The 27,891-nt window shown below is 39.2% G+C and overlaps 1 protein-coding gene across 42 annotated transcripts in view; it reads left to right on the plus strand.

Moving 5' to 3' along the window:
* LOC141112193 (uncharacterized) overlaps positions 1-26,163 on the plus strand; it is a 114,168-nt gene extending 88,005 nt beyond the window's left edge. Inside the window, exons 36-56 of one of the 42 annotated variants that reach the window (XM_073604738.1) lie at positions 2,872-2,912; positions 4,041-4,169; positions 6,077-6,175; positions 7,523-7,651; positions 10,482-10,539; positions 11,415-11,486; positions 12,302-12,373; positions 12,843-12,914; positions 13,918-13,989; positions 14,983-15,054; positions 15,940-16,011; positions 16,901-16,972; positions 18,143-18,214; positions 19,217-19,288; positions 19,469-19,540; positions 20,143-20,214; positions 21,343-21,414; positions 21,987-22,058; positions 23,043-23,114; positions 23,713-23,875; positions 25,683-26,163. In XM_073604738.1, coding sequence (XP_073460839.1) covers positions 2,872-2,912; positions 4,041-4,169; positions 6,077-6,175; positions 7,523-7,651; positions 10,482-10,539; positions 11,415-11,486; positions 12,302-12,373; positions 12,843-12,914; positions 13,918-13,989; positions 14,983-15,054; positions 15,940-16,011; positions 16,901-16,972; positions 18,143-18,214; positions 19,217-19,288; positions 19,469-19,540; positions 20,143-20,214; positions 21,343-21,414; positions 21,987-22,058; positions 23,043-23,114; positions 23,713-23,875; positions 25,683-25,866 — 1,811 coding nt within the window. In that variant the 3' untranslated portion in view covers positions 25,867-26,163. The remainder of the gene's footprint in view (positions 1-2,871; positions 2,913-4,040; positions 4,170-6,076; positions 6,176-7,522; positions 7,652-10,481; positions 10,540-11,414; positions 11,487-12,301; positions 12,374-12,842; positions 12,915-13,917; positions 13,990-14,982; positions 15,055-15,939; positions 16,012-16,900; positions 16,973-18,142; positions 18,215-19,216; positions 19,289-19,468; positions 19,541-20,142; positions 20,215-21,342; positions 21,415-21,986; positions 22,059-23,042; positions 23,115-23,712; positions 23,876-25,682) is intronic. The other 41 variants (XM_073604746.1, XM_073604739.1, XM_073604740.1 and 38 more) reach the window with 41 other exon arrangements.
* The last annotated feature ends 1,728 nt before the right edge of the window (positions 26,164-27,891 follow it).

The raw sequence follows: 27,891 nt of genomic DNA on the forward strand, positions 1-27,891 counted from the left end.
CAGAGAGGCCATCATATGTTGAAGATAGGTTGTAGGATTGTGAGTACCGGCAAATAAGTTATGGTGTAACCTGAAGTGGAAGAATGCAGAGAGGGGTATGGGATAGGGAAGTATTAGGGAGGGGAGCAGTCAAAAATGGAATAATACAAGTTAATTCTGGAGACAGCAAAAAATGTTTATAGAAATATAGAATATAAAAATAAAAAATAGGAAAAAAAAATGGCTCCGAATTGGAGCAAGTATCCAAGGGGTGATGAATAATAAGACTCACCAGCCGGTGGGTACTATTGGTCCAACGATTGCCCAAACAACTATGTGGGGCACTCGAAGAAATAAATGGAGGAGCAGTGGGATGTCTCCAGGACACAACAGCCACCAAGCTAGTTATGGAAAAATACAGTAATAACAAGCGAATGTGAAGAATGTGACAGGCATGTAACAACAGTAGTGTAAAATGTTAGAATATGGAACAGATCAACTCTGGGTAAGGATTGTACGATGCTTAACTGGTTGATTTATGAAGAAAAATGGTCAGAGAAAGGTAAACCAATGATTATGGCCTAGGTTCCTAGTGCAAGTGGACAAACAGAATGAACCATTAGGTCACTGCAAAAGAACAGAGGTCAAGTTGTGTATATTATCAACAGGCAACTGTGAAGAGACCATGCGTGAATGAGTGTATTAGGAGTTGAAGTACCATATGTAGTTGTCTAAATAATTAATAGTGAAGTAAATAAAGCTATCTATTAACCAGAAGATTATTAAACCAAGCAGGGGGACCAAAGTAGAATACTGAATTATAGGAAAACCGACCTAAATTCAGAATAATTATTTCTATATCAGGTGGTTTAGCCTATGGGGTGTATTTATGAGCAAAGTAAAAGGGTAAGCCCTTTAAAAAATTCATATCACCCAAATAGGACAGGTCAGTCCATTGAATCCCTCTCAGGTGGCGGTGAAGCAAAGTGACTCCTCTTATGAAAGCTGGAAGAAGCTTGGTGTTCAGGGGTGTTACTCTGATTTTTCGGAGAACCAGAATCAGCTTGGCGTTTCAATCCCTCAGTAGTAGGTTCTACTAGATTCCTTTGAAAGTAAAGCAGACAGCTAAAGGAAAATTCCAGTGATATGTAATGCGATGATGCTGGAGCACTTGCAGGTGAGGTTTCATTGCTTTCCGTTTGATGAGCGTTTGTTAGGAGAGATCTTGAAAGATTTGATAAGTATGTCGCTGGAGGCGATTCAGTTCGCATTTGCAGCGCTTTACAAATCATTCATTCATTCATTCATTCATTCATTCATTCAATTGAAGGGTCTCCTTATTGCGAGCTGCTTCCAGCAATTGCTCTTTAGTGTGGAAATAGTGCCATTTTACAATAATGTCCCTGATGGGCAATTTTCCTTACAAGGGGCAAGGGATCTATGGATCCTGTCCATTTCCAGCCTCTCAATGGGGATAAATGGAGCGAGTTCCTGAAAGAGTGCTGTTGCTGTTGATTGTAGATCTTCAATAGCCTCTGGTATCCCGCGGATTTGGAGGTTAGATCTCCTATTTCTATTTTTAAAATTCTCAGGGCGTGTTTAAAGGGAGGGATATACCTCTCTGAGGTATTCTAATTCCTGAGCATGGCTGGAGGTAGTAATATCAAATTCATCCACTCTCTGTTCCAGAATGGAGGTGCGGCAGCCTACCTTACGGATTTCCCGCATCAGCTTTTTAGTAATTGCATCTGAGGTATTTTAGGGAGAACCCTTTCAAATTGGCTTAACAAGTCAGAGCCCGGCGGGGAGTTTCGTAATGTAAGGTGGTTAACCCAAAATCAAAATCAGTCTTACCACGCTGAGCAGTGGGATTTCTGAGATTTGAGCTGTTTTTGTGTGTGAAGCTGAGAGGAATGGGAAGATGGTGGCGCCGCCATTTTAGAGGCAGCTCTAGTCAGCGTTTCATGGGGTTTAGCCGTCTTGAGCTTCTCCCTGAAAACATGGTTCCAATTTGTGCCCTGGAGTCTCACAGAGGTGCCAGTCACTTAGAGTGGGTTTCAGGCTGAAGAAACTCGGGTGTAAAGGCTGCAGTGTCCCCGACGGTGCAGAGTTCTAAGCGGACATGATCGGCTCAGACAGCTGCATGCATGCGCCTCCCCTAAAATTGAAAATCTGGGATTTAAAGTGACCCTATCCTTTCTGCTTTCATGGCAAAGTAACAGGCTCAGTGTATTTTGCCGTTTACCCAAAAAGATGGAATGAATTTCACTTGGGTACTGCAGCCAGAGCTCTATTTTTAGCGCACAAGATAATAGTAAGAAAATAGATTTCTCCATTTCCACCCGCAATGGCTGAGTGGCACAGGAGATACACCTCTTGCTCTCCTTTGAAAAACATGAGGCATCCCAAGCAAATTCACTGGAATTTGGTGTAGCTGTTTGGGTCCAATGACTGACACCCTGGCATGCTTTCATACACATGCTTAATGTGTGCTGCACCAGTTATTGAATACAGATAAATAATACAACCTGCACTAAAGTCTACATGTGGAACTGATGGAAGATTCCACAATGTTCAATATACCCTAATTCTAACCCGCAGAATTGCAGTGCAACGTGATAAAAGTCCCACAGTGGCTTATGCATCATATATAATATGATTACAGCTTGGAAGTGAAACTTGTATTCATTTTATAAGTTTACTATTTTTTTCTTCTGTATGCACAGCTGTCTTTATTGGATTTTCTTTCTTCTCTGTGGAAGAAGACTGGAAAAAATATTACAAATGCAACAAATAAAATCTGACTTAAATAAAAAAGATGGAATTAGTTGACTTACACATTAAATAGTTTTTATGATGTTACTCATATCTTTTTGTGCATTTTTTTCACAGTACCAGACACTGTCTGCGTGTATGAAAATGATGTGTACCAGGTAATACAATCTAAAAGTAACAATCTTTGCGAATTGAAAATAAATAGCTGTTTTGTAGTGGCAACATTAGGGCTGATTGATGAAGACTTGGGGAAATATTTGTTGTCCATGGTTACAAGTTAGATCCTAGTTCAGTAAGAAATTAGAAACTTCACCTTAGCAATGGGCAGCAGTGGGGGTTCATGTAATCATCCAAAGTGGATACAGGACATGTTAATACAGGACATGTATTACTGGCCAGATAACCAGCTGAAAACAGAGGAAAAAAGCCTAAAAAAGAAAACAAATTCAGCCACCACATCTAATGATTGGTAACCCACAATACATTACATTTTTGGTTTTGGTTGTAATACCACTATAAGGGCTGCTGCACAAGGACTGTCACCTTATTAAGTAAAAGTGTAGGACTTATGCCGCCTACACACGGTCGGACTTTTCATCTACAAAAGTCCGACGGACGCCGACGGACTAAAGCTGGCTGACAATTCGATCGTGTGTGGGCTTCCCCGGACTTTCAGTGGACTTTCAGCAGACTTTCAGTGGACTTTTCCAGCCTCAAATCTGACGGACTTTAGATTTGAAACATGCTTCAAATCTTTACGTCGTAACTACGCCGGACCCAGAAATCCGCTCGTCTGTGTGCTAGTCTGACGGACAAAAACCCACGCTAGGGCAGCTATTGGCTACTGGCTATCAACTTCCTTATTTTAGTCCGGTGTACGTCATCACGTACGAATCCGTCTGACTTTTGTGTGATCGTATGTAGGCAAGTCCGTTCGTAAGAAAGTCTGACGCAAGTCTGACAAAAGACCGTCGAAAGTCTGTCGGACAGGCTGTCGGACTTTTGTAGTCGAAAAGTCTGACCGTGTGTATGCGGCATTAGAGCAAGAATAAATGCTACAGAAAATTCAGTTTTTTTTAATAAATCCCACAAAAACATATCATGAGTAAAATAGTATGTTGACATTGAAAATAAAGATTTGTGAAAATTCATCATTGCATTTCTTGAGGATTAATGTATAGCAGCTTATTGAGCCATCTGTACACATATCTAAGAGCTAAGAGTGCAGAAATTGTATGTTTATACCGATAATAAAAAATACAATTCCTCCCCCTTTTTTTTTTTAGCGTGGATCACTTATTCCACAGCCAATTAGTGCCTGTCAGAAGTGTGAATGCTCCTACGATATGGATATGAGTTCAGGTTTCTATGCAATCAAATGCAGTCCAATTGTCTGCAATACTACCTGCAATCAAGTAAGAATTTATTTAACTGTTGTATTAACAGCACATTAAATTGCAGGGAAGCAGATTTTATTAATTATTAACCACAAATAGCCTATGCCTAAATACCAAACACCAACATATTAACTGTAAAAAAAACGTTTTCAACAAACAAACACAGCGTGATAATACTTTTAATGGTTCAATGACAAGGAAAATAAGATCATACTTGGATAAAGGGAACAGTTCTAGACAACCAAGCTTGTGATACCAGTAACAGTTGCTACTTTTCTTATTACCTTGCTGCAGCCTGTTCACAACAGTCATGCATTTTCCAGCACAAGTGAAATTCATAGAGATAAAAAATCCATTGTTTATATCCTGGCCGGTGCACTCCAATGCATTGCATTGAGGTGCATTGGAATAAAAAAAGGCCCTAATGCTTTTTTTGTTTACTGATCTAAATGTTTCTATTTAAGTCCACTGAATGAGAACCTTTAAAAATTAAGTCTATGTTCCTAAACATGCATGACAGCTTACACGCATTACAAAGTTAATTATGTTGAAAAAAAGAACACATTTCTTAGAGATAACTAAATGTAAATCCTAAGAAAACTTAAAGGACAGCTGTACCTTTGTACAATTGTCTTTATTAAATTTCCCTAATCCCCTTGAGTGCAGTGCATTAGGAAAAATATTCATCATCCACCCCAATCTAGCATTCTTCACGGGGAAGCTCACTCTGAGTCATACAGTCTAAAGTGGGGTACACACTATAAGAAAATCAGGCAAACGATTGTCCGATTTTCCTCATTGTTTTACAGCAAATCAGAATGGATGAAAGAAAATTTGTACGAAAATTCTTACGAAAATTTTCGTACGACAAAGGCCTTTTTTTTGTTGTTGTTTGTTTCTGATCATGCGCACTCTTTCTTTTCTGATTTTTCTTGTATGTATATGGTATAAAATTGGTACACATTAATCGAAAATTGTTCATTCTGTTCCCGTACGAGAAAAATTTTGGAGTTTGTCCCTTCGGGAATTTTCGCATGAAAATTCCGAATCGGCTGTTGAAAGTTGTGTACACACTATACGAAGATCGTACAAAAATTCTGTGGACAAAAATGTTCACCTGATTTTCTTATAGTGTGTACGAGCCTTTACTTACAAAAACAACTGTTCATATTGCACACGACTGCTGTTACTCCATTCATTCTTATGGGAAATACTCATAATCCCAAATACTTCCAAAATCGTTCCAAAATAGTGTAAACCAATGCTAATAAGTATATAAAAATGATGACGAATAATTGATATATACATTTTTTAAATACATTGAGTGTTGTAAAAATGTATGCAAAAGACATTTAAACTTTAATATATTTATAATAATAAATTAAAAGTGCTGGGTGCAATGCTATGAATTTACATGCAACAAATACTATCCAGACAACTAAAATTTCATATTAGAATGTCCATTCAAATATCATCTGTGAAAGTGCATCCACCGCTGACTCCTTACATCAACTTCGGTGCACCTTCACCCACCAAGTAAGCACACAAATTGCTTACCAGAGCCTGAGGCCTCATAAGAACAGGCCATACATGCTTAATATCATCCTACCTGATAAATAACTGCTATATTACCGTAGTTTGTGAACTTACAGTGTAATAGAGAGATAAAGCATCAAACACACGGTGACGTCGCTGCCAAAAACTTTTCCTGATGCGTTTCGTTAAATAACAACTTCACTGGATAGCTATCCAATCAAATGTAATTATTAATAAATAATCTAGAGCATATTCTGCAAACTTTTGAATCTAACCTCTAGGTAGATAAACAAATTGATGCAGTTCTATTATCATATAAACACATGGCCACTCATCAGAAATGTAATATCTTTATTTTAAATCTTTACAACGTGTGCTTTATTTCACAGGGCTATGAATACACAACAATGAGTGGACAATGCTGTGGAGAATGTGTGGCCAAACAATGTACCATGAGAGGAGAGCAGAATACTGATGTCAACCTAGCGGTAAATAACCATCCTGCATTATTCAGTGATGTCTTCTGGAGCATTTTGAGTTGTCTTTATTTACATAAAGTACTGATTTTTGAGGCCGTGCCTTGTACTTGTGTATTTTTGCAGAAATATTGTTTTTAATGCCTTTTTTAGGCTCTCTATTTCAATAAAAGTGTTCATTTCAAGCTTCACATAGATAAGCAGGAGTTGTAGACAGCTATATGACAAACCTGTGCTGGGAACATTTGTGGCTATGACAGATGATGTGGTTACAAAAGGTTCCTTTTTCCTTGTCATAATAAAAGGGCATTTCAAAAGTATGGCTTCTAAACTTTGCATGCTGGAAAACTTCTAAATAATTTGCATGCAAACCCAAAATGTATATTTCAGTATGTTTAGTATCTTGTCTCATTGTATACAGTTTTCCGAAGGTCCTACTCCAGGAATGACAAAACTGCTCATTTCAAGCTTGCTACTAGTTTTGCCCATATAGATATGATACAGAGAGTCTTACTTATTAAGAACAAAGCTCTGTAAACTCTTTTCAAACTTTAAATGTAAAGGTGACTGAAATGTACAGGAATCTTATGGAGTCAGCCTGATTTCCATTGGGCTATTTGACATCTTCCAATATTTGTACCAATACAAAGCACAGATTTTAAGGACATTTACAGAGGCTACATTCTGTGGTTACAGTACAAAAGCCATACTTTTATGTTCCATTTAAAGCAGACATATACTTAAAGCAGAACTCCAGCTTTTCCTCCCCAAAACAACAGATGCATTGGGCATGTAAATGAATCACAACCCCACTGTCATTTTATCTGTATCTTACTTTATTTAGCTGTAAAAAGCAGGTCTGTGTGTCTTTGATGTCACTCCTTCTGGGACTGATCATTTCATTCAGTTCTAGTGAAAAGAAAGTTGGAGTTCAGCTTTAAATTCTTTGTTAGATAAATAAAGCAGAACTAAGGGGTTAAATGTATTTTCTCTAACAATGTTCAAGCAGAGATTGCCAATCAGCAGCTCTGCAGAAACATTGGTCCTCTGCTTGAGATGAGACCACATAACAAATTGTCATATGTTCAGAAAAGGCAAGTTAATCCGTGCCTTCTATTCATTTTGTTTATATACCCCAGAATAAATGTTAACGTATCTTTAGATTCACAAGAGGTGACGGTTTGCTTTAAAAAAATTAGCTCAAATTTTCCTTATACTCTTAACCAACTCATGATGTAACTACAAAATATCTGATTAGGTTTGTTTAAGGGAGGATATACTATCCAAAACTGAGTTTGAAATATTGAGCTGCCTTTAAACATAAATAAACTGACAAGGAAAACTGTCTCTTTGTTTTAGGTTGGTCAGAAGTACAGCACCCCCAGTGACAGATGCAGCTACTATGAATGTAATGAAGAAGACGGCTACCCTATTCTTACCAAAGTGCAAATGGTCTGCCAACAGTTGGATGTCACTAAATGTGCCATGGTAGGTTAAAGAACATGTAAGAAATATTTGCCTTTAGAAAGAACACTGACTACTGTACACTTTCCAAATAAGTAAAAGACTGTCCGCTTTAAGACTTCCACGCTATAAAATTAAAGTCAGAAATAATCAGCCTTGCCTTTTGCAAATAGATGGATAGCAGGTTGACATAGAAAATGTTTAACACCATATTAATCAAACCTACAAGACCATGAATTAAGGTAAAGGAGCAAAGGAGGGTAATCAATATGTACAAAAGAATTAAAAATACATCTTTTCCTTTGACTTCAGGAAAAACTTTGGCTGTTTTAAATTGTCACACTTCGCATTTTAGGGGGTTATTTACGAAAGGCAAATCCTCTTTGCAGTACAATTACAAACTACAAATGCAAAATGCACTTGAAATTGCACTGAAAGTGCACTTGGAAGTGCAGTCGCTGTAAATGTGAGGGGTAAATCTTACATGAGGGGAAGCTCTGCTGATTTTATCATCCAATCATGTGCAAGCTAAAATCCTGTTTTTTTATTTTCCTTGCATGTCCCCCTCGGATCTACGGCGACTGCACTTCCAAGTGCACTTTCAATGCACTTTGCACTTGTAGTTTGCACTTGTAGTGCAAAGTGGATTTGCCTTTCGTAAATAACCCCCTTAGCTTGTATTTGACAATACTTAAAGGGGGTTATTTTGGAAAGGCAAATCCACTTTGCACTACAAGTGCACTGCAAGTGCACTTGGAAGTGCAGTCACTGTAAATATGAGGGGGAGATCTGAAATGAGGGGAAGCTCTGCTGATTTTATCATCCAATCATATGCAAGCTAAAATGCTGTTTTTTATCTTCCTTGCATGTCCCCTCGGATTTACATCGACTGCACTTCCAAGTGCACTTGCAGTGCACTTGTAGTACAAAGTGGATTTGCTTTTCGTAAATAACCCCCACAGTGTGTTTAAAGCCATATTCACTTTGGATAATGTAGGGGAGCGGTAGAACCCCTGTCATGTTTTTTATTGCTGTCCTAACTGGGGAGCTTCAACATCCATAGTTACTCTCATGAATATTATCTCCAAGACTCAAAAAAAAAAAAACCTAAGTTTAGAGTTTACACCAAAGCCATTTGAAATCTTCCAAATTGTTGACAACCGTCTCAGAGAAGATTATCCTTCATCCTTCATTTATTCTGGAGTTATCCATTTTCGACTGTATCCAAAATGGTTTTAGATATACTTTAGAGCCTAATGGTCTTTAATAACCACTTCAGCCCCGGAAGGATTCACCCCTTAATGACCAGGCCATTTTTTGTGATATGGCACTGCATTAATTTAGCTGACAATTGGTTGGTTGTGCGACGCTGTACCCGAATAAAATTTATGTTCCTTTTTCCCCACAAATAGAGCTTTCTTTTGGTGGTATTTGATCATCTCTGCGGTTTTTATTTTTTGCGCTATAAACAAAAAAAGACCGACAATTTTGAAAAAAAAATATTTTTTTTTTATTTTCTGCTATAAAACACACCCAATATACACACCCAATCATAAATTTGTATGCTGCTACATATTTTTTGTAAAAAAAAAACCCCAACAAGCATATATTGATTGGTTTGCACAAAAGTTCTAGCGTCTATAAAATAGGGGATAGATTTATGGCATTTTCATTATTATAATTTTTTTTAATAGTAATGGCGGTGATCTGCGATTTTTAGCGGGACTGCGACATTGTGGCGGACAGATCGGATACCTAACTGACATTATTACAGTGATCAGTTCTAAAAATATGCACTGACATTGTACTAATGGCACTGACAGGGAAGGGGTTAACATCAGGGACGATCAAGGGATTAAATGTGTTCCCTGGGTGTGTTTACTAACTGTATGGTTGATGGGCTGCCTGGGACAACAGACAGATCCGTATTCCTGCATAGCAGAAAGACAGGATCTCTGTGTTATCCCCTGACAGAACGGAGATCTGCCTTCTTTACTTTGACAGATTCCCGTCCCGTCTCTGTGGGGAACGATCACGGGTGGCTGGCAGACACACTGATTGGCTCCCCCGCTGGCTAATCGTGCGTGCCCACAGATCGCCTTGTACGAGCCAGATGTACACTCACGGAGATTCGCGCAGCCGAGCCAACCTGCCGCAGTATAACTGCGGCGGCTGGTCGGCAAGCACTTAAGCTGTTTTTCATCCCCATATAAGTCAATGTAAATGCAAAAGCAGCTATTCAGAAGCTGGTCAAATTAACTTATTGGTTAAAAGACAAAATAAAGTAGCTTAAAAGCAAGCCAAAGCAACTCATTAACAAAGAAAATAAACCTTTCCGCCTTTACTATTTGACCATAGCTTAGTCTTTGCAAAACACATGTATTTTGATGTTAGATGAAGATTACCACCAAACTGGTGGTGGCACCAGTCCTCCTCACCTATGAAGCAGTGACTGAAGGGATTTGCTACTTTACCTTTAGATTTACAGAGTCTTCCTACCTCATGATCACAATTAGAAAAATGGACATTTCTTCAAAAGTCAGGTACTCATGTTTTCACTCACTGTAATTATGTCCGCTTACATGAAGTTAATGTTTTATGCATGTTTCAGTGTGAGTAGGTGAACATAACAATAGTGAAAAGGGTCCATGGTCATAACTGACCTTATTTATTCTTAGAGATTAATTTTCTTGAAGTATATTTAAAGCAAAAACATTTTAAAAACGTGTCAGATATGATACCCTTGGTATGAGCTATCTTATGTAAAAAGTTATGTAAGAAGAATTTTGGTAAAATCTATTTCTTTATTCGACAAAACAAATGTGTAACTTTCAGTGTGTCTTTCTCATTTTAGAGCACCATTCGATATGATGCAAATGGCTGCTGCATGACATGTGAACCTGTAGGATATGGTATGTCACAAACATAACTGGTTTTGTCATACTGTGTATAGACAATATTCTTTTCCTTCCTGAAACAAACAAGTGAAGCCTTACTTTTTCTTTTGTAATATTACATCAAACTAGACATAAAAGAGACCCAGCCATTATTAATTTCAACAATATTCCGTAAAATTATATAGTATGTGCAGTCAACATATTTTTAGGAATGTTATGCATGCGCGCACATGTTATGTATGTGCATACCTGGATCTACTGCTGGGGGCTACAATCTTGGATGTGATGTCGGCAGTCTCAGCAGGCTCAAAACCCTATACTTTATAGTGTTCCCCTTCACTGCTCCTCTGGATGCTGTATAAATGTTATGTAGGGAGATAAGAATCATATTTCAAGCAGATATGAAATTGTTAATTAAAAAATAAAAATGTGCAAGTAAGGCCTTGTTCATATGGGGTGATTACATGCATTCACTGTGAAGATCTGTGTTTTGCCAGCATGGGAATGCACAATTGCTGTGTGCATTCCCATGGCAGAAGTCCCATTGCTGTCTATTGGGATCTAGTGGCTGCACAGACACAGCTGCTGCTCCTAATATAAGATCTGCCCAGCCCTGAAGCACTCTGGGTGAGTTTAAGTATTTGCAATGGATATAAATGGGACTACCTGCTTGGGGATGCAAGGAACACCTGTGCATCCCTATGTGAGTAAACATGTCCTTACCTGGGGCACAGATGTGACCACTCAGCATCTTAGCATATAAAATACTTGATTTCAATGTATCTTTACCTGCAATTTTAAGCTGGGGACAGGTTCTCTTTAACCAATATAAAAATCTCACCTTCCATATTACGTGGAAATGTTAATTAATGTTTTTCTCTTTTCAACAGACCTCAGCACACCACATCCCAATGTACCAGGATCATCAGTCACATCATCACCTGGAGGACCTGGAAGAAATGGTACGCCATCAAAAAATGTTTCATACTCAAAGCAAAACACCAGTTTCAGTGATACAAATATGGTTTTGTCATAGTTCAGACAATATTCTTTTCCTTCCTGAATCAAACAAGTGATAGCTTTACATTTTTTTTTACAATAACTTGGACATAAAAGAGATTGTGTCACCACATCATTAATTTCAACAACAATATTCTCATAATATTATACAGTGTTTCCATTCAACAATTTTTTAGGAATGTTATACATATGTACACTAAGGATGAGCTCAGGCGTGTTCGCAAGCTGCACGTGCAAAGCCCGCCAGGAAGTCGGCACTGCACAGCGCTAATCACAGGCAGTGAGACATTTGCCGTTCTCTGCAACCGCGCATGGGGAAATGTCTCATTGACTGTGATTAGCGCTGTGCAGTGCCGACTTCCTGGCGGGCTTTGCACGTGCGGCTTGCGAACACGCTTGGGCTCATACTTAATGTACACATGATATGCATGTGAATACCTGGGTCTGCTGCTGGACGCCACCATCTTGGATGTGATTTTAGCAGCCCCAGCAGACTCATAGCTATGCACTCTATAGTGTTCCCCTTCGCTATTCCTCTGGATGCTATATTAAAGTTATGTAGGGAGATTAGAGTCATATTGAAAGTGGATATAAAATTGTTAATAGAAAAAAAAATGCTGCAAGTAAGCATATAAAATACATAATTTTTCTGTGCTTGTACTTGCAATTTTAAGGTGGTGACAGGTTCTCTTTAACCAACATAAGAATCAGATCTTCCATATTATATGGGAATGTTAAATAACAAATGTTTCAACAGACTCCAACACTCCACCTCCCAATGTACCAGGATCATCAGTCACACCATCACCTAAGGTGCCTGGAGTATATGGTATGTCATCAAAACTTTTTTTCATGTTCAAAGCAAAACACCAGCTTCAGTGACACAAATATGAGTGGTTTTGTCATATTTCATGCAACATATTATTTTCCTTCTTTAAACAAACAAGTGATAGCCTTACATTTTTTTCTTCTATTACAAAAAAACTGGACATAAAAGACACCCTGTCACCACATCATTCATTTCAACAACAATATTCCTACAAGATTATATGCAATGTGCAGTCAACATATTTCTACCAAAGTTATGCATTTGCAAACATGTTATGTATGTGCATTACCTGGATCTGCTGCTGGGACACAGATGTGATCGCGCAGTGACCTACGTATATAAAATACTTGATTTTAATGTGTCTTTACGTGCAATTTTAAGCTGGGGACAGGTTCTCTTTAACCAATATAAAAATTTCACCTTCCATATTACGTGGAAATGTTAATTAATGATTTTCTCTTTTCCACAGACCTCAGCACACCACATCCCAATGTACCAGGATCATCAGTCACACCATCACCTGGAGGACCTGGAAGAAATGGTACGCCATCAAAACTTTTTTCATACTCAAAGCAAAACACCAATTTCAGTGATACAAATATGGTTTTGTCATAGTTCAGACAATGTTCTTTTCCTTCCTGAATCAAACAAGTGATAGCTTTACAATTTTTTATTACAATAAATTGGACATAAAAGACACCCTGTCACCACATTATTCATTTCAACAACAATATTCCCACAAGATTATATATAATGTGCAGTCAACATATTTCTACCAAAGTTATGCATTTGCAAACATGTTATTTATGTGCATTACCTGGATCTGCTGCTGGGCGCCACCATCTTAGATGAGATGCCAGCAGTCTCAGCAGTCTCAAAGCCCTATAATCTATAGTGTTCCCCTATGCTGCTCCTCTGGATGCTCTATAAATTGTATTTATGTTATGAGTCATATTTCAAGTGAATATAAAATTGGTAATAGAAAATAAGATGCTGAAAGTAAGGCCTTGTTCATATGGGGTGATTACATGTGTTCCCCGTGTAGAGCTGTGTTTTTTGTCGGCATGGGGATGCACAATTTTTGTGTGCATTTCCGTGGCAGAAGTCCCATTGCTGTCTATTGGGACACAGTGGCTGCACAGACACAACTGCTGCTGTTAATATGACATCTGCTTGAGTGCGGGTGCACAGCCCTGAACGCACTCTGGGTGAGTTGGAGGACACGCACCCACATCCACAGGAATGTCAAATTGACACACAGGAACTGTGTTGGTGCAGCAGATGTGTCCCAACAGACATGAATGGGACTACCTGCATGGGGATGCATGGAACACCTGTTCATCCCTATGCGAGTAAACATGTCTCTACATGGGACACAGATGTGATCACGCAGTGTAAACGTGACCTATGTATATAAAATACTTGATTTTAATGTGTCTTTATGTGCAATTTTAAGCTGAGGACAGGTTCTCTTTAACCAATATAAAAATCTCATCTTCCATATTACGTGTAAATGTTAATTAATGATTTTCTCTTTTCCACAGACCTCAGCACACCACATCCCAATGTACCAGGATCATCAGTCACACCATCACCTGGAGGACCTGGAAGAAATGGTACGCCATCAAAACTTTTTTCCTACTCAAAGCAAAACACCAATTTCAGTGATACAAATTTGGTTTTGTCATAGTTCAGGCAATATTCTTTTCCTTCCTGAATCAAACAAGTGATAGCTTTACATTTTTTTATTACAATAAACTGGACATAAAAGACACCCTGTCACCACATTATTCATTTCAACAACAATATTTCCACAAGATTATATATGATGTGCGGTCAACATATTTCTACCAAAGTTATGCATTTGCAAACATGTTATGTATGTGCATTACCTGGATCTGCTGCTGGGCGCCACCATCTTAGATGAGATGCCAGCAGTCTCAGCAGTCTCAAAGCCCTATAATCTATAGCGTTCCCCTATGCTGCTCCTCTGGATGCTCTATAAATGTTATGTATGTCATATCTCAAGCGAATATAAAATTATTAATAGAAAATAAAATGCTGGAAGTAAGACCTTGTTCATATGGGGTGATTACATGCGTTGCCCATGTAGAGCTGTGTTTTGTTGGCATGGGGATGCACAATTTTTGTGTGCATTTCTGTGGCAGAAGTCCCATTTCTGTCTATTGGGGCACAGTGGCTGCACAGACACAACTGCTGCTGCTAATATGACATCTGCTTGAGTGCGGGTGCACAGCCCTGAACGCACTCTGGGTGAGTTGGAGGACACGCACCCACATCCACAGAAATGTCAAATTGACACACAGGAACTGTGTCCGTGCAGCTGATGTGTCCCAACAGACATGAATGTGACTACCTGCATGGGGATGCATGGAACACCTGTGCATCCCTATGTGAGTAGACATGTCCCTACATGGGACACAGATGTGATTGCGCAGTGTAAACGTGACCTAAGCATAAAAAAAATGGATTTTATTGTGTCTTTACCTGCAATTTTAACCTAGTGACAGGTTCTCTTTAACCAATATAAAAATCACACCTTCCATGTTACATGGAAATTTTAACGAATTAGTTTCTCTTTTCAACAGACCTCAGCACACCACATCCCAATGTACCAGGATCATCAGTCACACCATCACCTGGAGGACCTGGAAGAAATGGTAAACTTTTTTCATACTCAAAGCAAAACACCAGTTTTGGACATAAAAGACACCCTGTCACCACATCATTAATTTCAACAACAATATTCCCACAAGATTATGTAATGTGCAGTCAACATATTTCTACCAAAGTTATGCATTTGCAAACATGTTATGTATGTGCATTACCTGGATCTGCTGCTGGGCGCCACCATCTTAGATGAGATGCCAGAAGTCTCAACAGGCTCAAAGCCCTATAATCTATAGTGTTCCCCTATGCTGCTCCTCTGGATGCTCTATAAATTGTATTCATGTTATGAGTCATATTTCAAGTGAATATAAAATTGGTAATAGAAAATAAAACGCTGAAAGTAAGGCCTTGTTCATAAGGGGTGATTACATGTGTTCCCTGTGTAGAGCTCTGTTTTTTGCTGGCATGAGGATGCACAATTTATGTGTGCATTTCCGTGGCAGAAGTCCCATTCCTGTCTATTCGGACACAGTGGCTGCACAGACACAACTGCTGCTGCTAATATGACATCTGCTTAAGTGGGGATGCACAGCCCTGAATGCACTCTGGGTGAGTTGCAGGACATGCACCCACATCCACAGGAATGTCAAATTGACACACAGGAACTGTGTACGTGCAGCAGATGTGTCCCAACAGACATGAATGCATGGGGATGTATGGAACACTGGTGCATCCCTATGCGAGTAAACATGTCTCTACATGGGACACAGATGTGATCGCACAGTGTAAACGTGACCTACGTATATAAAATACTTGATTTTAATGTGTCTTTATGTGCAATTTTAAGCTGAGGACAGGTTCTCTTTAACCAATATAAAAATCTCATCTTCCATATTACGTGTAAATGTTAATTAACGATTTTCTCTTTTCCACAGACCTCAGCACACCACATCCCAATGTACCAGGATCATCAGTCACACCATCACCTGGAGGACCTGGAAGAAATGGTACACCATCAAAACTTTTTTCATACTCAAAGCAAAACACCAATTTCAGTGATACAAATTTGGTTTTGTCATAGTTCAGGCAATATTCTTTTCCTTCCTGAATCAAACAAGTGATAGCTTTACATTTTTTTATTACAATAAACTGGACATAAAAGACACCCTGTCACCACATTATTCATTTCAACAACAATATTCATCTTAGATGAGATGTCAGCAGTCTCAGCAGTCTCAAAGCCCTATAATCTATAGCGTTCCCCTATGCTGCTCCTCTGGATGCTGTATACATTTTATGTATGTCATATCTCAAGCGAATATAAAATTATTAATAGAAAATAAAATGCTGGAAGTAAGACCTTGTTCATATGGAGTGATTACATGCGTTGCCCGTGTAGAGCTGTGTTTTGCTGGCATGAGGATGCACAATTTGTGTGTGCATTTCCGTGGCAGAAGTCCCATTTCTGTCTATTGGGACATAGTGGCTGCACAGACACAACTGCTGCTGATAATATGACATCTGCTTGAGTGCGGGTGCACAGCCCTGAACGCACTCTGGGTGAGTTGGAGGACACGCACCCACATCCACAGGAATGCCAAATTGACACACAGGAACTGTGTCGGTGCAGCCGATGTGTCCCAACAGACATGAATGGGACTACCTGCATGGGGATGCATGGAACACCTGTGCATCCCTATGCGAGTAAACATGTCTCTACATGGGACACAGATGTGATCGCGCAGTGTAAACGTGACCCAAGCATAAAAAAAAATGGATTTTATTGTGTCTTTACCTGCAATTTTAACCTAGTGACAGGTTCTCTTTAACCAATATAAAAATCACACCTTCCATGTTATGTGGAAATTTTAACGAATTATTTTCTCTTTTCAACAGACCTCAGCACACCAAATCCCAATGTACCAGGATCATCAGTCACACCATCACCTGGAGGACCTGGAAGAAATGGTAAACTTTTTTCATACTCAAAGCAAAACACCAGTTTTGGATTTAAAATACACCCTGTCACCACATCATTAATTTCAACAACAATATTCCCACAAGATTATATGTAATGTGCAGTCAACATATTTCTACCAAAGTTATGCATTTGCAAACATGTTATGTATGTGCATTACCTGGATCTGCTGCTGGGCGCCACCATCTTAGATGAGATGCCAGAAGTCTCAACAGGCTCAAAGCCCTATAATCTATAGTGTTCCCCTATGCTGCTCCTCTGGATGCTCTATAAATTGTATTTATGTTATGAGTCATATTTCCAGTGAATATAAAATTGGTAATAGAAAATAAAATGCTGAAAGTAAGGCCTTGTTCATAAGGGGTGATTACATGTGTTCCCCCGTGTAGAGCTGTGTTTTTTGTCGGCATGGGGATGCACAATTTTTGTGTGCATTTCCGTGGCAGAAGTCCCATTGCTGTCTATTGGGACACAGTGGCTGCACAGCATAGGCGTGCGCACAGGGTGTGCCAGGTGTGCCTGGGCACACCCTAATCACCCCGTGTGGTGCAGATTTTCCCTGTTAAGACCCCTAATATTTCACCAAAGCACCCTAAAGGCTCCAAAAATGTTTTAAGATAAAGTAAAAAATTGTAAAAAATAAAAACTCCTGCAAGCAATCTCTTACCTACTGACACCGTCCATTGCTCTGCTGACACCGTCAGTATATATACACATGCAAATGTGTTTGAGTTTTGGGGTGCACACCCTAATGCAATAGGCTGCGCACACCTATGCTGCACAGACACAACTGCTGCTGTTAATATGACATCTGCTTGAGTGCGGGTGCACAGCCCTGAACGCACTCTGGGTGAGTTGGAGGACACGCACCCACATCCACAGGAATGTCAAATTGACACACAGGAACTGTGTACGTGCAGCAGATGTGTCCCAACAGACATGAATGGGACTACCTGCATGGGGATGCATGGAACACCTGTGCATCCCTATGCGAGTAAACATCGCGCAGTGTAAACGTGACCTACGTATATAAAATACTTGATTTCAATGTATCTTTACCTGCAATTTTAAGCGGGGGACAGGTTCTCTTTAACCAATATAAAAATCTCACCTTCCATATTACGTGGAAATGTTAATTAATGATTTTCTCTTTTCCACAGACCTCAGCACACCACATCCCAATGTACCAGGATCATCAGTCACATCATCACCTGGAGGACCTGGAAGAAATGGTACGCCATCAAAACTTTTTTCATACTCAAAGCAAAAAAAAAACAATTTCAGTGATACAAATATGGTTTTGTCATAGGTCAGGCAATATTCTTTTCCTTCTTGAATCAAACAAGTGATAGCTTTACAATTTTTTATTACAATAAACTGGACATAAAAGACACCCTGTCACCACATTATTAATTTCAACAACAATATTCCCACAAGATTATATGTAGTGTTCAGCCAACATATTTCTACCAAAATTATGCATTTGCAAACATGTTATGTATGTGCATTACCTGGATCTGCTGCTGGGCGCCACCATCTTAGATAAGATGCCAGCAGTCTCAGCAGTCTTAAAGCCCTATAATCTATAGCGTTCCCCTATGCTGCTCCTCTGGATGCTGTATAAATGTTAAAATGTTATGTATGTCATATCTCAAGCGAATATAAAATTGTTAATAGAAAATAAAATGCTGGAAGTAAGACTTTGTTCATATGGGGTGATTACATGCGTTTCCCATATAGAGCTGTGTTTTGCTGGCATGGGGATGCACAATTTGTGTGTGCATTTCCGTGGCTGAAGTCCCATTGCTGTCTATTGGGACTCAGTGGCTGCACAGACACAACTGCTGCTAATATGACATGTGCTTGAGTGCGGGTGCACAGCCCTGAACGCACTCTGGGTGAGTTGGAGGACACGCACCCACATCCACAGGAATGTCAAACTGGGACAAAGGAACCGTGTCGGTGCAGCCAATGTGTCCCAACAGACATGAATGGGACTACCTGCATGGGGATGCATGGAACACCTGTGCATCCATATGTGAGTAAACATGTCCGTACTTGGGACACAGATGTGATCGCGCAATGTAAACGTGACCTACGTATATAAAATACTTGATTTTAATGTGTCTTTATGTGCAATTTTAAGCTGAGGACAGGTTCTCTTTAACCAATATAAAAATCTCATCTTCCATACTACCTGTAAATGTTAATTAATGATTTTCTCTTTTCCACAGACCTCAGCACACCACATCCCAATGTACCAGGATCATCAGTCACACCATCACCTGGAGGACCTGGAAGAAATGGTACACCATCAAAACTTTTTTCATACTCAAAGCAAAACACCAATTTCAGTGATACAAATGGATTTTATTGTGTCTTTACTTGAAATTTTAACCTGGTGACAGTTTCTCTTTAACCAATATAAAAATCTCACCTTCCATATTACGTGGAAATTTTAACAAATGATTTTCTCTTTTCAACAGACCTCAGCACACCACATCCCAATGTACCAGGATCATCAGTCACATCATCACCTGGAGGACCTGGAGGAAATGGTACGCCATCTAAACTTTCTTCATACTCAAAGCAAAACACCAGTTTCAGTGATACAAATATGGTTTTGTTATAGTTTAGGCAATATTCTTTTCCTTCCTGAATCAAACAAGTGATAGTTTTACATTTTTTTTATTCCAACAAACTGGACATAAAAGAGATCCCGTCACCACATCATTCATTTTCAACATCGACATTCCCATAATATTATACAGTGTGTCCATTCAACATTTTTTTAGGAATGTTATACATATGTACACATGATATGCATGTGAATACCTGGGTCCGCTGCTGGATACCACCATCTTGGATGTGATGTTAGCAGCCCCAGCAGACTCATAGCTGTACACTCTATAGTGTTCCCCTTCGCTACTCCTCTGGTTGCTATATAAAAGTTATGTAGGGAGATTAGAGTCATATTAAAAGTAAATATAAAATTGTTAATAGGAAATAAAAATGCTGAAAGTAAGCATTTAAATACTTAATTTTTCTGTGCTTTTACTTGCAATTTTAAAATGGTGACAGGTTCTCTTTAACCAACATAAGAATCTCACCTTCCATATTGTTTGAAAATGTAAAATAACGATTTTCTATATTTCTACAGACTCCAACACTCCACCTCCCAATGTACCAGGATCATCAGTCACACCATCACCTAAGGTGCCTGGAGTATATGGTATGTCATCAAAACTTTTTTTCATGTTCAAAGCAAAACACCAGCTTCAGTGACACAAATATGACTGGTTTTGTCATAGATCAAGCAACATATTATTTTCCTTCTTGAAACAAACAAGTGATAGCCATACAATTTTTTAAATCTATTATTACAATAAACTGGACATAAAAGAGACCCTGTCACCACATCAATAATTTCAACAACAATATTCCCACAAGATTATACGGAATGTGCAGTGAACATATTTCTACCAAAGTTATGCATTTACAAACATGTTATGTATGTGCATTACCTGGATCTGCTGCTGCACGCCACCATCTTAGATGAGATGCCAGCAGTCTCAGCAGGCTCAAAGCCCTATACTCTATAGCAGTGATGGGGAACCTTGGCACCCCAGGTGTTTTGAAACTACATTTCCCATGATGCTCGTGCACTCTGCAGTGTAGTTGAGCATCATGGGAAATGTAGTTCCAAAACATCTGGGATGCCGAGGTTCGCCATCACTGCTCTATAGTGTTCCCCTATGCTGCTCCTCTGGATGCTGTATAAATGTTATGTATGTTATGAGTCATATTTCAAGCGAATATAAAATTGTTAATAGTAAATAAAATGCTGGAAGACCTTGTTCATATGGGGTGATTACATGCGTTCCCCGTGTAGAGCTGTGTTTTGATGGCATGGGGATGCACAATTTTTGTGTGCATTTCCGTGGCAGAAGTCCCATTCCTGTCTATTGGGACACAGTGGCTGCACAGACACAACTGCTGCTGATAATATGACATCTGCTTGAGTGTGGGTGCACAGCCCTGAACACACTCTGGGTGAGATGGAGAACACACTCACATCCACAGAAATGTCAAACTGACACACAGGTGTCAGTGCAGTGGATGTGTCCCAACAGACATGAATGGGACTCACCTGTGCATCCATATGTGAGTAAACATGTCCCTACATGGGACACAGATGTGATCGCTCAGTGTAAATGTGACCTAAGCATATAAAATACTTGATTTTAATGTGTCTTTACTTGCAATTTTAAGCTGGGGACAGGTTCTCTTTAACCAATATAAAAATCTCACCTTCCATATTACGTGGAAATGTTAATTAATGATTTTCTCTTTTCCACAGACCTCAGCACACCACATCCCAATGTACCAGGATCATCAGTCACACCATCACCTGGAGGACCTGGAAGAAATGGTACGCCATCAAAAAATGTTTCATACTCAAAGCAAAACACCAGTTTCAGTGATACAAATATGGTTTTGTCATAGTTCAGGCAATATTCTTTTTATTACAATATTACAATAAACTGGACATAAAAGAGATCCTGTCACCACATCAATAGTTTTAACCACAATAATCCAATAATATTATACAGTGTGTGCATTCAACATATTTTTAGGAATGTTATACATATGTACACATGATATGCATGTGAATACCTGGGTCCGCTGCTGAGCACCTCTATCTTAGATGTGATGTCAGCTCCCCAGCAGACTCATAGCTGAACACTCTATAGTGTTCCCCTATAGTGCTATTCCTCTGAATGCTATATAAAAGTTATGTAGGGAGATTAGAGTCATATTAAAAATGAATATAAAATTGTTAATAGGAAATAAAAATGCTGCAAGTAAGCATTTAAATACTTGATTTTTCTGTGCTTTTACTTGCAGTTTTAAGGTGGTGACAGCTTCTTTTTAACCAACATAATAATCTCACCGTCTATATGATATGGAAACATTAAATAACGATTTTCTATTTTTCAACAGACTCCAACACTCCACCTCCCAATGTACCAGGATCATCAGTCACACCATCACCTAAGGTGCCTGGAGTATATGGTATGTCATCAAAACTTTTTGTTCATGTTCAAAGCAAAACACCAGCTTCAGTGACACAAATATGAGTGGTTTTATCATCGTTAAGGCAATATATTTTTCCTTCCCGAAACAAACAAGATATAGCCTTACATTTTTTTATTCTAATATTACAATAAACTGGACATAAAAGTGACCCTGTCACCACATCAATAATTTCAACAATATTGTCATACAATAATATAGTATCTGCAGTCAACATGTTTTAGGAAGGTTATGTATGTGCATGCCTGGGGCTTCTGCTGGACACCACCATCTTGGATGTGATGTCAGCAGTCTCAGCAGACTCATAGCTGTACACTCTATAGTGTTCCTCTTTGCTTCTCTTCTGGATGTTATATAAAATTAGGTAGGGATATTAGAGTCATATTAAAAGTGAATATAAAATTGTTAATAGAAAATAAAAATACTGCAAGTAATACTTGATTTTGCTGTGCCTTTACTTGCAATTTTAAGGTGGTGACAGCTCCTCTGGATGCTATATAAAATGATGTAGGGAGATTAGAGTCATATTACAAGTAAATATAAAATTGTTGCTGCATGCATCCCTGTGACAGCAGTCCTATTGTTGTCTATTGGGACGCAACGGCTGCATTAACACAACAATATATCTGTTGAGGTGAGGGTGCATGGCCCCAAACGCACCTTGAGTGAGTTTGGAACACACACCCATATTAATGTCATATTGGGACACAGTCACTACATCCCAACAAACATGAATAGGATGCATGGAACACCTATGCATCCCTGTGTGGGTAAACATGGTCCTGTGCAGAGCACAGATCGGATCGCTCCTTGTAAATGAGGCCTAAGCATTTAAAATACTTGATTTTTCTGTGCCTTTCCTTGCAATTTTAAGGTGGTGACAGGTTCTCTTTAAGTAATGTAACAATCTCACCTTCCATATTATATGGAAATGTTAAATCATGATTTTCTCTTTCTCAACAGATCTCAGCACTCCACCTCCCAATGTACCAGGATCATCAGTCACACCATCACCTGGGGGACCTGGAGGAAAAGGTATATCATCAAAACTTTTTTTCATGTTTTAATGCAAAACTCCAGCTTCAGTGACACAAATATAAGTGGTTTTGTCATAGCTTAGGCAATATTTGTTTCCTTCCTGAAACAAACAAGAGATAGCCATAGTTTTTTCTTTTTATATTACAAAAAACTGGACATAAAAGAGGCCCTGTCATTGGATTACTAATTCAAAAACAATATTCCCAAAGGATTATACAGTATGTGCATTCAGGATTTTTTTAGGTGATACATGATGCATGTATACACATCTTATGTATGTGCATACCTGGCTTTTCTGCTGGGCACCACCATCTCAGACTGGTAGCTGTACACTCTATAGTGGTCCCCTTCACTGATCCTCTGGATGCTATATTAAAAGCTATGTAGGGAGATGAGGGCCATATTACAAGTGAATATACAATTGTAGAATAGAAAATAAAAATGCTTCAAGTAAGCATTTAAAATACTTGATTTTTCTGTGTCTTTACCTGCAATTTTAAGGTGTAACAGGTTCTCTTTAATCAACATAACAGTCTCGCCTTATTTTTTGTTTATGTTATCTGGAAATGTTAAATAAAAATTTTCTTTTAAACAGACTCCACCACACCACCTCCCAATGTAACAGGATCATCAGTTACACCATCACCTAGAGTGCCTGACTGCGGTGTTCAGAGAAATGTTACTGTTCTGAAACAAAATGACTGTGTTGCGACAGTGGAACTCACATACTGTGGAGGCCCCTGCATGGGAACTTCCATGTAAGTCCAATGTTTTGTTACTTGTTTAGTGTTTGATGAGTTCACTGGGGCGCTTAGAGTGCTTAAGGCTGAGGCTTTACTGTACACATATTATAGTGCATTGTGTTGTATGTTAGCCTGCATTGAATTTAGCCCATTCATTTTGCCACGAATAACAGTGCATGGGTGCTTAAGGCTAAAATGCAGGCAAACAGCTAATTACACAGTCAGAGCTGGATCATTCACAAGTCAATCCAAACAGCAGCCTAATGCCCTGTACACACGGGCGGACTTTTCGGCAACAAAGGTCCGACAGTCTTTCCGACGGACTTTCGATGGACTTTTGACGGACTTCCGATGGACTTTCGAACTAACGGACTTGCCTACACACGATCACACCAAAGTCCGATGGATTCGTACGTGATGACGTACGACCGGACTAAAATAAGGAAGTTCATAGCCAGTAGCCAATAGTTGCCCTAGCGTCGGTTTTTGTCCCTCGGACTAGGATACAGACGAGTGGATTTTTCGATAGGAACTGGGTCCGGCGGAGTTCCGACGTAAAGGTTTGAAACGTTCCAAATCTAAAGTCCGTCAGATTTTCGATGGAAACAGTCCACTGAAGGTCCGATGAAGCCCACACATGGTCGGATTGTCCGCCGGATTCGGTCCGTCGGACCAGTCCGGTCAAAAAGTCCGCTTGTGTGTACAGGGCATTAGGCCTGATGGATGTGCAAGTGCCCAGCTTTAATACTCATGTAATCCCAGTAAACCAGTTGGTAGAGCAATTGGTCAAAGCTGTGCACTTGCCTGTCACTTTTCAAAAGTGGATCTATTTGTAGATGGTTGGTGCATGATGAGCCCATGTTGGTGCAGACAATACAAATGGAATAGTTTCTCTGTGCCTATTTCTATCCTTATCAATGTCAATTGAAGTGATGACCTGACCCCATTTTGAAACCATCTATGTACACTGCTTTTTGTTTTATCTTTTAGCCAAAGATTTGTAAGAATGTGGTCCCATGCACAAAGTGTGTTTGCACAGTTCTCCTAAAACGCCTTTCCTCCTGGCAGAAGCATTTTGACAGAAAAAATGCGTGTCTAGATGCATTTAGGCACATCAAACGCTATGATTCATTTCAATGTCCATAATAATAATTTATTCTGGCCATTGAAATGTAGTAACGCTCAAGCGCTTGATGCACCTAGCCTTAACACGTTTACACATGGCGTTTTGTTCTGCCAAATGCTACTGCTCCTGGACACGCTGGCAATGTTTTTTTTCTGCCTCTAAGCGCCTCTAAATGCCCATGGGCATATAGGCTAACAGAGTGGTCTAGCGGTCTTGTGTGGTGGACTGTTCCTGATGTCATCACGCCCATAGACCTGCCCTGGACACGAGAACGTCAGGAAGAGTCCATCGCTGGATCATGGGGGAGCGCCGTTTGCCGGTGAAGTGAAGGATTGGGTGAGTATATAGCTTTCTCCTCTCCTCTGGACAAAACGAGCAGTTGACTCGTGCAGGCACAGCTTCACTGCATGGAAAATAGTTTTTGCTGGGAGTTGGGCTTTAGGTGTTTCCACAGATACATAATTAGATTACGGGTTTTAGTGCCTTCAAAGCTCAGCAATCTTTAATTTGTTTCTGTTTTAACGGAATGTTTGTTATACTTTCGCTTATATGTTAAGAAACGTGGTCTTATTAATAAATGTATAAAATAAAATGGTTAGTTGGGCATAGCAGTTTTTAGTACAAGAGTTTTATGGAATCTATCCTATCCCTGCCATGCACTTCCTTTTGTTAATTATATTACTTTTCACTGTTCAGGTACTCTGTGGCTACCAGGCGCATGGAGCACTCATGTTCATGTTGCTCAGAGCTCGAAGTTGGACAGAAGACTGTTGAAATGATCTGTGCTAATGGAGCTCGCATTGCCTACACTTACACCGATGTGATCAGATGTGGCTGCGTTAGTGCTTTCTGTACACCCAATAGTCCTTCCGTTGCATAAGGAAGTTTCTCCCTTAATAAGCAGAATAGTAGCAACCGTGGAAGTCACAGCAATGAAGTCTAATCCTGATACCTGGAAGACATCAGCATGCTTTACAGCATGATCCTCTGCCATTGCTCATTCAAAACTTTGTGATAGCTTTACAGTTTTTAGTAGTTTTGTAGAAAGTAATATTTCAACATTTTCGTACTGTTTCCTTGCAATGCATACTTTTTATTGAATGAGAGTGGCTACATTTTGACTATACTATTTTGTGATTTTTTAAATGTAGATTTTATTAAATGTCAAAGCAAGAAACATGCGTGTTTTTTTTTTGTTCTAATATCTAAAGAAAGGAAAAACAAATCTGAACAAGCCCTCCTCAAACTTGTTCTGTACATTCTTAGTCATTAAAGCATATCTAAACCCAACATAAAAAAAAGTAATAAATTGCAGTTTACCACTGTCATTCAATAAGGTGGCTGTATTCATTTTCGCATTTCAGACTAAATATTTTCAGTAAGTACAGCAAATACCTGTTGATCTCATTAGAAATTCAGTGTCTATTTCACTTCCAGTGAGCATAGAAGAAAGCACAAAGGACCTTATCTTAATTATGTAAATGACTAGTCCCATCAATCCACCAAATCTTGGAGATAAACAAAGGCAGCCATGTTTGAAATCCACTGCAGACAAATTCCTCCACCACCAGACACTTACTGACACAGTGGCAGAGTGCAGGACAAACATTGATACCATATATAAACGTGCATGAAAAGAAAGCAAGCACTCCTGAAATAAACCTCAAAGGAAAAACTTTTATGAGAGAAACGTACAAAAAGTACAGAGAGTAATGGGATTGGCACACCTTTGTAATCATTTACTTGCAGCTTTTGCATCTTTCTGCAATTTGGCACAAGGAATATATAGTAAAAAATTATAGGAGTTTCTTGTCACCTTGAAAGCTGGACCTATCACAGCCGCAAAACATTGGTGTATTATGCTTGATTCAACTTTCTGTAATTTTTGTGTGATAACCTCAGAAAACATTTCTGGAGGCTTATTTTGTGAGTGCTTGCTTTCTCTTCATACATGTTTGAAGACAAGCCTGTGTACCAACCATGGCTCCATAGAGGAGTAGAGAAGTAGAGGAGTGACCAAAGGTGTTACAGCAGGTTTACCAGATGAAAATAATTAAAAAAATGCAGAGAAAAAAAGAAAACTAATGTAACTACTGCATCTAAGAACTGCTAAGCTGCAATGTATAAAATTATTGTTTTTACTCAAGGTTCTTGGTACAAAACTGCATGACAATCACACATAGCATGAAAGGCGTGCACTAACACCCTGAGGTTGATTTATATGTATGGTCATATGACAGCCTTTCCACTGCTTTGAGGATGGTTTCACACTGTTCTGTGTCTGTTACAGCTTGCATGGTAATGAATGGATCAGTAATCAGTCAAATGATGATGCAGAGAGTAACTGTAGCCTGCAGTTTACTAAACAGGTGAAAAGTAGAATCATTAATGCAAAGCAGGTTCAGAATGGCAAAGGGCATGCTTTTACTCCAAAGACTTTTCAGCAGAATGTCTCTGTGGCTCAATCAGGGTAACATGGCTGCATAACATAGGGGTTGATTTACTAAAGGCAAATAGACTGTACACTTTGCAAAGTGCAGTTGCACTCTGCATGTGCATTTGCTACAGAGCTTAGTAAATGAGGTAAAACGTCACTTTGCAAAAAGTACCCAATCACGTACAAGGGAAATAAAAAAAAAACTGCATTTTTGCTTGCACGTGATTGGAGGATGAAAGTCGGCAGAGCTTCTGCTTATTTACTAAGCTCTAGAGCAACTGCAATTTGCAAAGCACAACGTCTTTTGCCTTCAGTAAGTTAACCCAAGGGGGGGTTACTAAAGGTAAATCCACTTTGCACTACAAGTGCAAACTACAAGTGCAAAGTGCACTTGAAATTGCACTGGAAGTGCACTTGGAAGTAAAGTCGCTGTAGATCTGAGGGGGACATCCAAGGAAAATAAAAAAC

Source organism: Aquarana catesbeiana, linkage group LG11 (assembly GCF_042186555.1).
Source record: "Aquarana catesbeiana isolate 2022-GZ linkage group LG11, ASM4218655v1, whole genome shotgun sequence".
Classification (NCBI taxonomy): Eukaryota; Metazoa; Chordata; class Amphibia; order Anura; family Ranidae; genus Aquarana; species Aquarana catesbeiana.